Consider the following 16,629-nt stretch of genomic DNA (forward strand, 5'->3'; position numbering starts at 1 on the left):
TTTCCCGGTGCCGCCGCTGAGAGGAGGGTGAGTGTCTGGGGGGCTCCGGTCTCTGGTGCCCTGTTCGAGCCCTCTGCCCCGACAGCGCTAACGCCGTCTCCTCCTCTCTTGCAGGAGGAATCATGCCGGCCAAGGGCCCCTTGCAGAGCGTCCAGGTCTTCGGACGGAAGGTGAGGCTGGGGCGCGGCGGCCCGCTCCATCTCCTCCTCGCTCTCGGGCTGGGCCGCGCCCTGTGGCCTTACGCGCTCGGGCTCCCTCGGCCCCAGCTCGGAAGCAGTGTCGCTGGCTTCTCACCGGGGCCGTGTGGCGGGGCTGGTGCGCGGGAGGGTCGGCGGTGGTGAGGCCTGCTCGGCAGCCCACGTGTCGCACTCCGTCCCTGCCGGAGCGCGGCGTGTCCCTGGGGAGGAAGATTTGCTATCTTGGGGTCCGAGTGGGCCCAGGTCCTCCGGGTCGGAACTCAGCCCCTTCTCTTGGGAGTACTCGAGAGCGGCCGCCGCGGTCGTCCCCAGGGCATAGGGGCCCGGCTCGTTATTGCCGGTGTCCGAGAGCCATGTTATGAGGTGGTGCTGGGAGGATAAAGTTCGCATAGCTGGGATCCAGTGATTCGAATAATTCAAGGTAACAGGCTCTTGTGAGGAAATGAGCCACAAAAATACCGTACTGCAGAACGGCGAGGGTATCTTTGCTCCATTTATAACTAAATCTTATAACTACATAGCGTTTATAATTATAAATTAAAGATAAATTTATTTCATTAGGATCAGTTAGTATCTGGGAATGTAAGGAGTGGTACCGTTTTGTTGAGTGTGAGATGTTAACCTTGGGCATAAAGCTAAGGTTTTTAGATTGTTAAAATTAAATAGAAATTCACACTGCTAGTGCAAAAATGAAATGCTATACTAATACACATTTGGATTTTTAGAAAACTGCAACTGCGGTTGCCCACTGCAAGAGAGGAAATGGCCTCATTAAAGTGAATGGAAGACCCCTGGAAATGATTGAGCCCAGAACTCTGCAGTATAAAGTAAGCATCCACCCAACCTCACCCTATCCTGGATGTTAAAACACCTTTATATGCATAACTGCTTGGGGATGGAGAAGAGTTGCTGGCCTTACTGACAGTACTAAATTTTTGGTTGTGTGTTAACCTGATTACCTGAAATGTAGATGCCATTATGAAAATTCAGGAAACTGTCCTCTTATGAGTGCCTTGTTGGGAAGGGTGGGCTTTTTGCTTAACTGGATTCATATATGTTAATGTAATTATGTGAAGTATTTTCAGCACTTCAGACCTGTTTTTTTAAATTGAAATGGGTGATTTAAAACCCTCCTTTCTAAAGACTGTTTAGGACTTAATAAAATAGCTGTTTGAAGACTCCTAAGAGAATCTAAAACTGACTAGATAACTATAATCTATAATAAATAGTGGAGAACACCAGCTACAAGTTACTTAAGATGTTCAATTTTTATAAATGTTTTATTTTTCTGATGTAGTTATGGCATTCTACTTAAACTATTCCCTTGCTCTTAATTCCTGTGTGCACATGCTTTACTATTAAGATTTATGAAACTTAAATAAATGCAAGACCTGAGTGAATTTCTTTTATAACAGCAATATTAGATGTCAGAGAGCTCTGCAAGAGGTGTACTTAATTTGGATGTGTGCTTGTAAAAGCAAGACTCCAATTCTCAGAACATTCAATAACTTTAGATCTGGTAAACCTACTACAAGCTCTAATCCTTGTTTCTGATCACAAAGATCTTTCTGTGTTTTGTTTCCCAGCTGCTTGAACCTGTCCTCCTCCTGGGGAAGGAACGGTTTGCTGGTGTTGACATCAGAGTCCGCGTAAAGGGTGGTGGCCACGTAGCACAAATCTACGGTATGATTTTGTGTGGGGTCTCCAGTGTGGGCTAGAACAGGTCACGCCACATATTTAAGAGGCTTGAGTTTAGAATAGTGCATCCTGATGTTCTGTTACTTTTTCCACTGTGCAAATGTAGTTTTTCATAAGGGCTTATTGGTTATGTTTTATGGGCCAAGCTGTAACATCTAGAGTAAGTTGAATGAAGTGAATCTGTGTCTTGCAGTGTGACAGGACAGTTTGAGTGCAGCTGAGCACAAAGATTTTGGGAGGGGAAAAGGGGATTTACCATTAGAAATTATACTTCTAGTTGTAAATTTCCAGGTTGTTCAGAAGGATCTTTCAACTGACCTGAAAAAGGATTGAGAACATAGTTGCATTAGCTGTTGATAGAGTTGCCTTTTAGAAACGATAGATTTGTTTTGCTGTTTCAGTTTGGGTGTAGGTTAGTGAAGTGGAGCTGAAGCTGCGTGAAGAGCAGTGACATGTTTCAATCTCAAAGTTGACTGCATTCATTTTTCAGAAAATTGAGATTTTCATCAAAATGCTGATCTTGTTAGGCTGTTATCTGCTAGAACATCAACATCGTTACAGTTACTCCCATACTCCTGGTTTGAGTTCTGATTACTGTGTTACTATGCTGTGGGCTTGTTTTATTGAGGTGTGCTGGAAGAACTGCTTGTACCATCCTGTTGTCCCTTTTGTTTCCTTAGTCTTTATCATAGAATAGTTTGGGTTGGAACCAGTCCAACCCCTCTGCAATGTGCAGGGACATCTTCAACTAAATCAGGTTGCTCAGAGCCCTGTCCAACCTGAACTCAAATGTTTCCAGGGATGGGGCATCTACCACAGGGCAACCTGTGCCAGTGTTTCACCACCCTCATTGTGAAAAATTTCTTCCTTGGATCTAGTCTAAATCTACCCTCTTTTAGTTTAAAACCATTACCCCTTGTCCTATTGCAACAGGCCCTGCTAAAAAGTCTGTCCCCATCTTTGTTATAAAGCCTCCCTGAAGTACTGGAAGGCTGCAGTAAGGTCTCCCTGGAGCCTTCTCATCTCCGTGCTGCACTACCCCAACTCTCTCAGCCTGTCCTCATAGGAGAGGTGTTCCATCCTTCTGATCATTTTGGTGGCCCTCCTCTGGACTCACTCCAGCAGGTCCATGTCTTTGCTGTGCTGAGGACTCCAGAGCTGGACGCAGGACTCCAGGGCGGGTCTCAGCAGAGGTCAGTTTGAACACACTGACCAATTTTATCCTTGTTGAAAAGTGTAGACGTTTCGGAGAACTGTGTTTCTAAGGATTTTGAAAGTTGGCTGCTTGTAGGTAGAAGGTGAACCTATGTTAGTACTCAGGAGAGAAGGTGATCAAGACTGCCCTTGATCGAGTACAATTTCTTGGCTAGCTGGCAGTTGTCAAATCAACAGATGAACTGTGGGTGGCCTCTTGGCACAGATTTCTTCACATTTGCCAAAGTAAAGGTCACGTGGAGTATGTGGGAGGGGAGATTAAGGAGGGAAAGGACAATTTGGCAGAAAACAAGACGGCGAGTTTCTCAGATAACTGGCACTTCGTGTTTCAGTTTTAAATACATTTGCAATCCTTACTGATCCACTATCTTCTTTTAACAGCTATCCGTCAAGCTATTTCCAAAGCATTGGTGGCTTACTATCAAAAATGTAAGTTGTTTTGATTGCTGTATTAGCTTTGAGTGGAAATGTATGGCTGCTGGTAGTTTTGGTGCAAAAAATACTAATATGGATTTGTTCCGTTTAAGAAGTTTCACATGGAAGATTTTTTTTTTAACCAGATGTTGATGAAGCTTCCAAGAAGGAGATCAAGGATATTCTAATCCAATATGATAGGACTCTGCTGGTTGCAGATCCTCGCCGTTGTGAATCCAAGAAATTTGGAGGACCTGGTGCTCGTGCACGCTACCAGAAATCTTACCGTTAAAATTGTTCTACAGTCATGCGACAGTCAAACATAAAGAGAATTTGATAAATTTCATGTTTCTAAATTGTGTTTTTCTGTGTGGGTAAATAAATCTTTTCACTGTGTGTTAACTTAACCAATTCGTGTATCAAACTTGATATTAAAGTAAAATCAGGGCTGTTGGCAGTTCTTTTTTATTCCTTCATAGTAAATCAGTCTAGATAGATAAGGTCTTGGGAATAAAGAGCATTCTGTTGATGAATGTGTGGTTATCAGACTATAAAGAAGGCTTACACCCTATTTTTTGTGGGTTACATGCAACTGTGTGGCAGTTCACTAAAGCAAAGTTCAATCTTTACCGTTCTGGTAAATAAACCTTTTCCAGTACTGGGCTCGCCGCTCTTCCTGGTGTTATGAACTAGTTTGAGAATCCCCTGTTCTTCCCATATGAAATGTCTGTCTCAACCTGCTTACAGACTTAGTCCGTAATGCGTACGAGTGCAGCTCTGACTCCTGGCTGTTAACTTCTGTGTCATGTGTTGCATGACTTGCTTCAGTATGCTGCCCTAGCGTAATGCTGCACGTTCAGCGTCTTCCCACGTGCACTTCAGTGCTGGCAGTTCGTGCAAAGGATTTCTGTTTTCCTTTTACATTCACCTGAAATACCACATGGAGGGTGAACTTCCAACCACCACTATGGGATATTAGATAGCAATGAGTATTGTCCATCTGCGTGACCTGCTTTTGTTTGCGCTTGCTTAGCAGTTAGCGACCAGGAATTTACCCCCTTGGGGATAACTCCCTCAACATAGCGTTAAAGTGGGTGTTCAGGCAGCTGTTCTGCAGGTTGTGTTTAAAGTTTACATTGTCAAAACCAAAGTAATTACGGGGGCAGGGTAGGAAGGTTTATTGAACTCTTGCCATACCAGGTAATACAGAGGAAGAGGTTTCTGCATTAGTATGTCTAAATGGAGAAATTTTTTTTTTTTTAAATGTAAAAGACCCCATATGTCCTGTTTCAAAATAGTATTTTGTACATGTAAAACTTAAAAAGGATTTTGTGTTACGAATGAGATTGAGTCTAAATGATTTGTCCTTCAACCACATGTTCACACAGTACAAGTATGGAAGAGTGTAGACCTGGAGAACAACATTACATGATTTAAAAAAAAAAAAAAAAAAAAAGCCCTTTGGAAGCCAGACAGTTGCTTATATCATGAGCTACGTGAGGCGTTTGAAGGCCTTAGGGAAGTAAGTGGGGTAAAACCATTTTCAAATATGACAGTAATTTTCGAAGACCTGGCTAGGCTCTGTGCATATCAAACATGAAAAGAAATGTTGGAGAAGTTCCAGTTTCTCATCCATGAAAACTGGGGATTTTCGTTCTGGAAGCGATCTCCCAGGGACAAAAAAGAAGAGCAAAGTTCTGAGTAAGAGATGGGATGTGCCAACAAAAGGCTGTTGGAAAGGCTAATTCTGTCCCTTGGAAGAGTTGCAAGTAATTGAGTGAGGCCTTGGATATGAGCTGACCCAACAGGCATGGGCACAGCCCTGGGCTGTTGTTTCCTCCGAAAACCAGTTTAGAGACGAACTGGAAGAAGCATCAGAGATGAAGCAACTGAGAGCCTAGCTTCTGCTGCATTGCTCTGCAAGCCTGGTATTTTTGTGTCTATCGTACACTTGTATGCCGATGCTAAAATTGTTACAGGAGTACCTTGATACCTGACATTTTTGTTGGGCTTTCTATTAATGTAGTATTTCTTCTCTTACCTTCTTTAATGGTAGGTCATTTCAGTGTACCCGGTCAACACAAAGTTAAACCAGGTTCCTTTGTGAGTTGGATTGGGGAATGGAAAGGATAGTACAATTTTGCCCTTTTGCCCTAGTTTAGGAAAATAGGTGCTCATGACTTTTTATAAATGATATTTGTTATGATGTCTCTGCTTTTTCTGCAGAAAGGCATTTAAGGCATCTTCACTGAAGTGTAGTTCCTTGGGAGTTAAACGTGTAACTTGAACAAATTCCTTCTGAAAAGGAATTTTCCATCCATCTCCCATTTTAGCTGTCAGTGTCTGCCACAAAATACCGCATTACATGATCCTGAATAGAAGTGGCACACTTATTCAAACCCCTCACACTCCCACTGGAGGGGACTGTTGTATATTCTGTTATCAATTTACATACCAGGATGTTTTGTTTTATGCTAAGCAAATCAGAGATTCTATTCCAGACTTTGGCAAGGTGCGTGTTTCCTTTTCTCAGTCTCCCCCTTTCTGCACCCTCACATCTGACCCGTTTCTCATCCAGTGAGTTCCTCAGAGTTTCTACCTTGTAGTAGAACTGCTCACAAGTTATTTTAGCTCTTGGGCTGCTGAAAACTGCAATGTTCTTTCTGCTTCCAAGCCTGACTTTCTAAGGAAAAGATGCTATGCAGGACTAACTTAAAATTTGATTACTTGAATTCCCATGAGTTTTGTGAACACTGGCATCTTGATAGATGTTAATTAGCTTCTGCTGAGGAAAAATAAGCCTTTTAGTTTTTTGGCTCATGTGGTGACTGAAAAGCAATGGCTCACTCATTGCTTAGGAAATGCGTACTGGCCTGCCAGTTGGCACATATGTACCCCATGGCGTGGCTTGTCCAAAACTGATGCTTGCCTAGCTGTTAGAGCGGTCGGATGCAGGGAAAAAGAGAGGACACAAAGTTACTGTGGTGTGAAACTCAGGGAGGCAGGGGGAGATGCAATAGCTGATGCCAGTAACTTCAGGGGTGGATTTCAGAGTTATGGGGAAACCTGATGCATCAGGTTTTCTGCCCACAGAACGCTTGTAACAATTGGGGATTTTTATTTTGCTGTTCTTTAATGGAAAGGCTGAAAATAAAACTTGCATTGCTACTAATATATCCAGAGATGGTATCTGCATGTCATTTCTTCAACTTTGGTTCTTAGCATAATAAAAAGGCTTTCTGAACTGAACTCTGATCCTATAAAAATGTCCCATTCATCCTGTAGAGTGATGTCATCCCCATTTGCTCTCTAAATGAGAAATGTTCATGGAATTGGGCTGGTGTCTGCCTGGGTGGCGGAAGATTTTTATTCTAAATGGTTGCTTACTGATCACCCACTAGAGGGCTTAATTTCTTTGGGGAAGTGTAACGACCCTGACGTTTGAAGATGTAATGAGAAAACCTGTTCATTAAAAATGTTTCCTTTCCTGATGTCCTGATTCTGCAGGGTTGGCAATCCAGCTCTTGCCATTGAGCATCCAGCTCCTGCCACTGAGCATCCACTCTGGCCAGTGACATCCTTCCACAAAGAAACAGTAGGAGTTTGATCTTCAAGGCCCTAGCAAGGTTCTTGAGCGCTGTGGAGGTGGTTCTTGGAACAGAAGAAATGTCCCTAACCTCATATTGTCCAGCTCTTTCATTAGTTTCACTGATACCAATCCTTAGGAAGGTCAGGCGCACGTATCAAAATGTGGCCTCGCTTGGATTCTTTGTTGAAAAAAAACAGTCCAGTGGAGGCTGGAGTGTGAGCTCTAGAAAGTACCATGTTTTGTTAATGATGACAGTGGATCCAATTCCAAAACAGGGCAAGTGTGTACCTGTGGCACTGAAGGCAGTTATTTTTTCACTCATTGTTTACAATGCTGACAACTGCATAACCTGTATATAAAATCAAGTCCTCTCAAATGTTATGCTGGAAAATTTGGGGCAAATTAATTTTTGACTGTAATATACAAATATGTTAACATTAAAAAGTTTAAATTCTAAAGAAACATCTGTAACTTAAAAATGTAACACTAGCATTTTCTAAGTGTGAGACAGTGTGTGTTCTGTATTGTGTTTATTTTCTTACAAAACTGATTATTTTTTAATGCATTTTTTCTCCTGAGACAATTTTTTTCAAAAGTCACAGTCTGTGAGCATTCTGCTACCCGTGCAGGTAATGTGTGCTCTTGCCTCCATATAATTTCATTCTTTTTTTTTTCTCTCTTTCTTAATATAGTCCCATAAATTACAGCTCAGTGTACTTGGCTGAATAATTGTTTTTCCTTATTAGCTAACATCCTTCATGTGCTTAGGACTGTGCTATTTCCTACCCTGCCTTCAGCAGAGACATCCAGAGCTAATGTAGCTTATTGCTCTAACTCTTACAAAGTGCCTTTGCAGCTGATGAGGCTTGGCATACTTTTAAACAACTGTGAAATACTAACATGCACCAAATATTCCCTCAACTTTGTTACAGAAAAACTGTAGTGGAAAAAAAAAAGAAAAAAGGCTATTTTTAATAGTTTCTGTTAAATCAAAAGAATTAATTTATATTAATGGAAAGATTTATTTGTGAAGCTGCATATGAAGCATGGTGTGAAATATGGTCTTCAGGAAGGGAAGAATCCCAGATCAGATTTCTCAGAAGAATTTGAAAGAACTTATAAACTGGATTTAGCTTCAAAGTCAGATACCTCAGAGACTGGTAATGGAATTTGGAAGCGCTAATGCTTGGTCTCATCTCAGCTTGACAGCAACCTCCAGGCATCGTTCTCTAGATTTACGAGAGGGTGAAATGTTGATTAGCTCTGCCACCTCCTACAGCATAGGTGCTCACATAAGTGATCACAGTCTGTTAGTATGACTACACAAGCATGTTAATTTGGATCAGGATCTCACTACTTTTGCTTCAGTTTGCAATCTGGAGTGGGTTTGGACCATGTGGAGCAGATGAAACTAAGCTGGAAGATGCACTCCAGCTGCAGATAAGCATTCAGTCCATGGGACCAAGCTGGAGCTAGTCAGAAATAAAAGCAAAGGAAAAAGGCTTTTGAAATGTGAATTGTGTGAATGTCAGCTTCTCAGATCAAACAGTAATAAAAATAATTCTTAAGAAGTACTCCAAACACAGTGTAATGTTATAACATGAACTGGTTCACAGTAAGTATCCTTGGGCGGCCAGTGATCCCGAACCTGCATGAGTACCTCAGCTGCTGTGTGGTCACAGGGTTTTGTCTTTGTCTGCACTTGGAGAGGCTGCGTGTTTTCCTTTACCTTGTCTTCTAGTCCAGCTGAGGAGTGAGGAAGAGAAAAGGCTAGAAGAAATTATGGCAGAACTTTTTACCTGAGAGAGGCCATGAACTTCTGAGTTTTATTTTGGTCCAAACTCACCCCCTGTAGCATGCTTACAGGGTCCCCCAAAGCACATCCTAGGAAGAATGGAAGGTTAGGAAAAAGGTAGGCTTTGCAAAATAAAGTCAGTAGTAGCAGTTTCAGTTAACATTATATATGTCTTTAAAACTGCACTATTAACATTACAGTAAAGCCCGTAAGATTTTTCTATTTTAAAATATGGTAATTTTTAATTTTGGGAAATTATATTTTTATATTTTAATGAAAATTAGGAACAAAACCCATTGGCCCCGCTGACTGCTTATTGTTGCTCATATGAAAATTTCATCACATGTTTTATTAAAAAATACATATAATTATATTCTGGGATGCTTTATTTTGTGATATGAGCAAACTATACACAAAAATGTATCTAAAATATTCTTTAAAATCCAGGTGTATTATTTAATGGAAGTTCATGTTTCTCCTTTTAGAACAGATAAGGAATATTAATATATTGATCTCTAAAACCATCTGGTTATAATTTATAAAATAGCATCGTTGCAGGTGCTTGCTAAAATATTTCACTGCAATAAGCAGTAAAGGGCAGCACTCAGCGCAAGCCTCAAAGCACACAAAGGTGTGCGACGACTGAAGGAACTCTCAAACCATCATGACATGGCAGCATTTCTGTGTCATTGTCTTCTATGTTATAAAGGGCTGATTCAATTCAACGGAGGAATAATACTCGCAGGTCCAGTGAAAGTGTAACTAATACAGGCTCTGCTGAGGAGTTACCATGCATTACTAATGAGAGACATGCAGCCAGAAAGTTGTATGCAAGCTCCTGAAGCTGTATGTAGCTACCAAGCTTGATGTCTCCTTTTCTTCTCCCTTTTTGCATTGCATTATTTTAAATAATGTATCTAGCTGTCTAACTTTTAAAAGATTTAAACACACTGTAGAAATACATCGTTCTAAGATGCCATAGTAGTCAAAGTCACTAATTTGGATAAATTTGCTATTTACTAAGTTATACTGAAATGAACATTGTGGGAAAGCTCAGTTCAATGATACCGTGGAGTATATTCTTGCTTCATTCACTGCTGTCCTCTTTGCAAGGTAAGAACTTTCTTCCATTTGTGTAGTAATACTAACTTTTAAAATGATATTTTAATGTTACAGCTCCTTCTTTTTGTGTCATTATAGAGCAATTTTTTTGACCCTTGCTGAAATTCCTAAATAAAAAAGTTTTTTAACACAGGGTAAAAAACTATATACCACCATTCTTTCTCACAGGTGTAGAAACTAAAATATATTTTTAAAAAAAGATACATTTTTATGTCTGAATTTGTTACAAAACAATTCTTTAGGAATGAAATTTAAGTTTCTTGGCTTTCTTGCCATTATTGCCAGATGAGTAGGCATCTAATGATTTTCAATGGGGTATGACTTTCTTTGAACAGAACTGCACCTGCAGTTTGTTTAAGCATTTTTAGATTGCTAGGGTAAATAATTGCTCTTCTGGTGGCAGAAATTATCCTATTTTCTATGTAATGGAAATGGATCTTGTAGATAGTTTTCTTGCAGCAATTATAAAGATTTCTAAAGCAACATGAGAAAGAAAGGTTTTATGTTTTGGTTTTTTGTGTGTGGTTTTTTTTTTTTTTTTAAGCATGGACCCTGGAGCATTTTAAATTATTTACAATTGAGTCTTACAAGTAATGTTCAGAAAATTGTTATATACAGTTTGATTCTGGAAAGCTCTGAGCACCTCTTGTATTTTATCAGTTTTGTTCTGAGCCTCTGAAGAGCTATAAACTCTTTGCTCTTTTTCATGGTAGCATGTACGAGAAGTCAGACCATGAAAAGTTGCAGGTGATGAGCACTTGAGAGAATCAAACTCTCGGGAAGGAAAACATGTAGTGCTACATCCCTTGGCAATATAAAAATTTGTGTAAAGATGCTCTGTAAAACTTAGGATCATTAAAGAACAAAACTCAATAGTGTTGTTTTAAACTTGACAAACTGTTGTTTGCCAAGGGCAGAGTGAAGCTGTAGAAAAAACATTTAACTTGACTTTTTAATCTACAGGCTCTTATTGCAAGCTTTCTCTTTTGAGAAGAACTTCAAGGTAAGTTTTTATTCCTTATTTGTCAAGTCTTACAAACAGAACAAGAATGAATGTGTGATGTAGTGCAAGTTAGAAGGTAAAACATGAATTTGACATCTAAAATGTCATGTACATATACGTTGAATGTAAAAGACACTTTCAGAATGTTTATAACTCCTTTCAAAGAATTTACATAAAGGACATGGGTCCCCTGTTTGATCAATGGAGATCCTTATGAAAAACGATACTTCTATGGTCTCGAGAAAGCTTAGAGGGATAATGGAATGAAACTAGGATGAGATCATAATTTCATGACTGGAAAAATACATTAAATGAGTATCCTTCTACAGTTTTAGTTGCATGATAAAATCCTAGCTGCTATTTGAAGCACAGAAAAGTCAGTGCTATACAGCCTTAAAATAAACGTTTTCAATACGAGTTTTCATGTAGAAGCTGAAATCCAAACAAAACCCAAACTAGGGAATGTTCCTGATCCCACTGAATTAAATGGGAACTATGCCATCAATTTCAGTGGAAGCATCCAGTAGGACGTAGCTTCGGGTGTCTAATGACCTCTAATACATCTCGCGAACATACATGCATGTCAAATGATACACCATCTTAGACTGTTGCTAAAACTAAGTATGTTTTATAGTTTGATGTCCTTGTTTCTAAACTTAATCACAAATTTAAGTCAACTGCAGCTGGAGAGCCTTCTCTTGCTATTAAAAGTATCATCACAGTGTAGTCAAATAACACTTGGGGGAACTTGCAGCCACTCACGCGCAGCATCAAGTAAATATGAAGCCACTTTACAATTTTGTATCCTGTCATGGAACTTTATTTTGCCTGTTTACCTCTCCCCCACAAGCTCCAGGTACCTCTCTCTCCAAGCAGAGATTGGAGTGCTGTCCAATTCTGTAAAATGAGACCACAAAACGAAAAACAAGAAAAAAAAATCTCCTTTTTAAATGTCAATGCAAGAAAGACCTCTTTGATAAAGTGATGGTAATCAGAGAGAAACACTTCTCTCCAGGGAGCTGCTTATTCAGGTTGCTCCAGGGACCTTTGATTATACAAGATCCTTTTTGTTTTCTTCCAGAAATGAGTTTAATGCAACTCGACAGAAAAGAGATCTCCTAACAGCAGAGGTAGGTTATACCTCCAAAAGCGGGAGGGAGGGGAAACCCTCCCCCCTTTTCTGCTCTGGGTCTTTGCCATCCTTACAAAGGAGCCTCTGTGGGAAGAAGGGCTGCGGTAACAGGAGGACAGTGGGGAGGAGCAGCTATTCCTACCTGCTCGGCCCCGGCCTGAGCCCATGGCCTCATGCCTTCATTCACTCTCAGCAAAGTCCCTGGTGTGTGACCCACCCCGACGAGCCGACTGACGCACACCACGGGAAATAAAACCGTGACGCCTCTGTCTTTTGTGAGGGCGAACAGGGAGCCCTGGAAAGCTGTTAGTGTTTGGTGAGAGGCACAATGGCGGCGCCACCGGCTAGGCTCCCTCCCACACGTGGTGGGGTGGTGGCTCCGGCCTGGCCCTGGTTCCCACCATCCCGGCCCACCGCAGCCTCAAGGCTGCATCCTGGCAATGTTGCCCTGAAACTTAGTAGTAAACAGGGGAATCTTGCTCCCTCGCTGATACACTTCTCAGCCTAAGGAGCTCAAGCAAGGGTTATAATCCTGTTGGATGAGGGCAGGTGGGAAGCCCAAGGCGATCCCTTCCCCCGGACTTGCAGGGAGCCTGCAGCAGAACCACGGATGCTTTTCTCCAAGTCCCTTTGAGATCTACGTGCCTCCTGAGCGAGTCAGAAGGCAGCTGGTGTGAAACGCTGCGCTAAGGTGAATCTAGCCTCTGAGGGAAACGGGCCCTCGGGACCGATGGTGTCCCGGGAGAACCTTCAGCAGGAAAGTGCTGGCACAGCAAGGATGCTCTACCTCCCTGAAATACCGCAAAGGCCGAAAGCCTCTTTCCTGAGGAGGATGGCTCAGAGTAACTATCAGGGGAAATGGAAATGGGTCTTGCTGTGCAGGGAGGGGAAGGATCCTCTCTGGCTAGTGACAGGCCATGGGGACCAGGAATAGTTTTGGTGTGGGGGCCTTCCAGGTGGTGATTTGATGAAGTCCATTTCAGGTTGATTTTAGGCAGAATGTACTACTTGGATTCATCCCACAAAGTATTTCCAGTTGGAAAAGGGAAGTTTTTATGTCTCTGTATGAGGCATTAGTGAGAGTTAACCTAACCTGTTCCTTGCGCAGTGCCTTTCACCTTGAGATCCCTTAGTTCAAACCTGAGACATGGAGAATAACTGGCGGCAGGAGGGAAGAAAGAAATTAGCTTATAAGCTAAGACTTAAACAATTTGTTTTGCTTAGTTGTGCAGCTGAAGGCTGGCATATATGTCTGTGGGGAGCACAGAAGGGTAACCGTTTTCTCATAGAACTTCAGAGAGGAAATAAATAAAAACCACAGGGAAGAAGAGCTGTTTAAGCAAAAGGGACAAGCTTTATCAAACAGAAGGATTTAAACTGGCCATGAATAGATGTAAGAGGGAAATACTTAACTACCCGGCACTTCACCCTGGTAAACTTTCCAGTCAGACTACTGGGAGCAAAAACCTTGGAGTGCTTTCAGCCTGGAATGGGATCAACTCTTGGAAGGGATGATGCGACATGACAAGCTGCGGTAGCAGAGTGCTGGGTCAGGTCCAGGGCTTCCTTATAGTCTCATGCTCCCTGGTTCCTAAACAAGACAGGAAGCAGATCAGGCAGATCCGCTTCCTCTTTTGTTTGGGATGAACCAAAATGCAATTCTGAATAATCTCAAGGAGGACGTGAAATCCATCACAGCTGGAGTGGCCACAGTGGGATGATCAGGGTCTGGCACAGAGCATGAGTTAGGGAGGAGAATGAAATGGAGAGATATCAGGATATCACTTCTTTGAGCTCTCCAACTATTGGTATTTGACCAAAGTGAAAACAGCAAGGGTGCTCTCTGTCCCCTCAGTCTTCCTACCAAATGTAAATGCAAAACTTCCCAAGTGGAACGACACTGGTCCTTTGGCACTGGAGAGCATGAAGAGGAGTCCAGTGATGATCCCACAGCACAGTTGTATCTTTCCCCACCTCCCCAAAGGCCATGCTTCTTTTCCCTATGGTGTAGGTTGCTGCAGTCACTGCCTTCCCTGCTGGCCCAGGCTGCTCATCCCTCCTGCAGCCAACCACAACTGTGCCATGTGCTGGCCAAGCCACAGATAACTCTTCTGTATTAAAAGTCACAACTCAATGTTAGGCTGCAAGGCTTCAGGCTTGTATTGGCTCATTTGTAAAGCACAAACACCCTGATTTTGTTTTTATGTTTCTCTGACAGATTCAAGCTGCCTCTCCTCGGTCGCACCTTCATGGGGCTTTGACGCAGCGTCTGCCAGGAGGTCAGTGCCATGCTCCTCACCAGGAGGAGGAGAGATGGTCCTGAAAATGCTGCTTTCCTACCAGCTCTCCTGGGTTAGCGTGGGTTGTGGAAGCCCTCCTCATTACGTCCCCTACAAAACTCTGCCCTCTCTCGTTTTCTCATTTTATCCATGTTAAATCATGGGAAATTCCTGTTAAAATTGTACTTTCAAAATAATGCCTTACAACCAAATCTGAACAGCTAACTAAGCCAATCCTTTGAAATTTTTTTTTTAAAGGTTAGTTCCATTGCAATTTTTCTTTTCTGCCACTTTTTCTGGCCTTGGCAGAGGATGTAAGCATGTCTGAGAGGCATGTAACTGGTTATGTGAAGGGACAGGGGTGCTCAGGCAATGAGCATGCAGCTGCTCCTGGAGGGTTTTAAGCACTGTACAAACATGTAAAGCAGGTCCAAGTTACAGAAGTTGTTTTGCAGAAAACTTCATTGTATTCAACCGAACTTTGGTATCCCTCTTGGAAAATATGTATGCCTGGGTAGGTGCTTTTTGTTGTGTTTTTCCATGTAAATGAATATATGTAATTTTACAGCTCTCAATTCTAACAACAACAAAGAATTTTTCCACATTAGTGCTGTTCTATAAACAGTATTTTCTGCTTTGTTGGTATTTTCAGAGTATCTGTATATATTTGGAAAGCAATTCTTAAATGGAAAAAATTCAAAACTAAGCATGGAAAGGAGTTTTCACAGTGAAGGCTGATGTTCTTAATCATTGGTAACTTCTGTGTGTGCTTTACTGCAAAGGTCCCATTTTGTTTCCATTTGATGTCACTAGCAGCTTTACCATGGCTTCACTGGGAGTGGAAGGGCCTGTTTATTTCATTTACTTCCTGCTTTTTGCAATGTGCTTTTAATCTCTGTCAACAAGGTTGTAAGCGTTTGTATCTAGGGTTTTAATCCTCCTCCAAGAAGGAAAACAACAATCTGCAAAACCTGATGAAATTTTGCTTTGGGACTACCTTTCTTCTCCACTTTTGGGGAACTATGATTTAGACACACCTCAGCGAATGGTTAGTAGATGACAGTGAAGTCTTTGGCTTCCAAACAGAGTATAAAACCCTTTAATGAAACTACTTTTGGAAACAATTACTAAATATAACATAAAACAAGCCATTCCCATGGAATCTTAAGTCTCTGACTCCAGTCACATCTTAAGCAGAAATAACCTTTTAACTGACTTTTTTTAGCATGGGGGGAAGGTTATTTATAATTGGTTTTGACTCTGTAAATTATATATTCTGGACTGTTCATAAGCTGAATGTACCCTTTGCTGTAATGCTTAGGAAGGAGGAGCTGAACATATGTATAAATTGTGTTGAATTTAGTCAATTAGAATAATCTGTGTCCTGTGTATTTTGAGATCAGCAGGACTGGGATTTGATTTCTTTACATGGGAACTTGACCTTTTGTTTGCTGGGAGGAGGTTGACCTTTTGCTCCTTTGTTAGTTTACAAGTCTCAAACCAAAGGAGAGAGAACCTTTCTTCTCTTCTCTCTTAACCAAGGATCACAAAGGATAAAATTAAGTAAATGTTAAAAACCGGAGATTGTTGTTTGTTCATTTTCTTAACTAATATAGCTGCTTATGATTTAGCAGTAAACAGATTTAAAGTGGAGACCTCAGCCTGTTTGCAAAACACTGTATCTACTAAAACACTGCTATTCTTCCTTACAGGTTCATGTCCTCAGGGGTGCCTTAATGGAGCAGCCTGCACAGAGGCAGGTGACTGTGACTGTCAGTTATTTCAGGCTCAAGGAAGCAGGTGCCAAATTGGTAAGTTTTGGGCCAAAAGAGTCAAGTTGCAGCTTCAAGTGAGATTTGAGGTGCAGGTTTTTAAAACAATACTGTTAACAGCATATTTGTGATTCCTCTGTAGCAGGACTGTCATTCCACTAGTAGCTAAAAGGATTAAAATGATATGCCTTAGGGATATATATAGAGCAACATCAGGAATGCCTACATTTTAGCACTTGGACTGTAATGATACATAGATACCACAACAGATAGATCACTGTCTAGTGCATCAGTAGTTAGCCAGCTTTTTTATGGTTAGCTGAACAACCAAAAAGTCACTGCATTTTTCTAACAAACAGTGACTTATTGCAAATAAAATTACCAATTATTTCAATGCACTGGTTTCTGGGAAC

At 41.4% G+C, this 16,629-nt stretch overlaps 2 protein-coding genes across 2 annotated transcripts in view; both read left to right on the forward strand.

Annotated features, from left to right (window-relative positions):
• The first annotated feature begins 119 nt into the window (after window positions 1–119).
• RPS16 (ribosomal protein S16) lies at window positions 120–3,884 on the forward strand. The gene is made up of 5 exons (XM_082014486.1): window positions 120–170; window positions 923–1,024; window positions 1,784–1,880; window positions 3,492–3,539; window positions 3,671–3,884. The coding sequence occupies exons 1-5, from the start codon at window positions 123–125 to the stop codon at window positions 3,814–3,816; spliced, it is 441 nt and encodes a 146-aa protein (XP_081870612.1). The 5' UTR covers window positions 120–122; the 3' UTR covers window positions 3,817–3,884.
• Window positions 3,885–9,930: 6,046 nt separating this feature from the next.
• OTOGL (otogelin like) overlaps window positions 9,931–16,629 on the forward strand; it is a 97,780-nt gene continuing 91,081 nt past the window's right edge. The window contains exons 1-5 of the mRNA XM_081999589.1: window positions 9,931–10,021; window positions 10,994–11,033; window positions 12,115–12,163; window positions 14,384–14,444; window positions 16,157–16,255. Coding sequence (XP_081855715.1) covers window positions 9,943–10,021; window positions 10,994–11,033; window positions 12,115–12,163; window positions 14,384–14,444; window positions 16,157–16,255 — 328 coding nt within the window. The 5' untranslated portion in view covers window positions 9,931–9,942. The remainder of the gene's footprint in view (window positions 10,022–10,993; window positions 11,034–12,114; window positions 12,164–14,383; window positions 14,445–16,156; window positions 16,256–16,629) is intronic.

The sequence above is a fragment of the Phaethon aethereus genome, assembly GCF_964289735.1.
Source record: "Phaethon aethereus genome assembly, chromosome: 1".
In the NCBI taxonomy this organism is placed as follows: Eukaryota; Metazoa; Chordata; class Aves; order Phaethontiformes; family Phaethontidae; genus Phaethon; species Phaethon aethereus.

Coding starts and splice junctions, on each gene's coding strand:
- RPS16 (XM_082014486.1), top strand. CDS start 123: ATGCCGGCCAAGGGCCCCTTGCAGAGCGTCCAGGTCTTCGGACGGAAG. Junction 1,025..1,783: donor CCAGAACTCTGCAGTATAAA/GTAAGCATCCAC, acceptor TTTGTTTCCCAG/CTGCTTGAACCTGTCCTCCT. Junction 1,881..3,491: donor CCACGTAGCACAAATCTACG/GTATGATTTTGT, acceptor TTCTTTTAACAG/CTATCCGTCAAGCTATTTCC.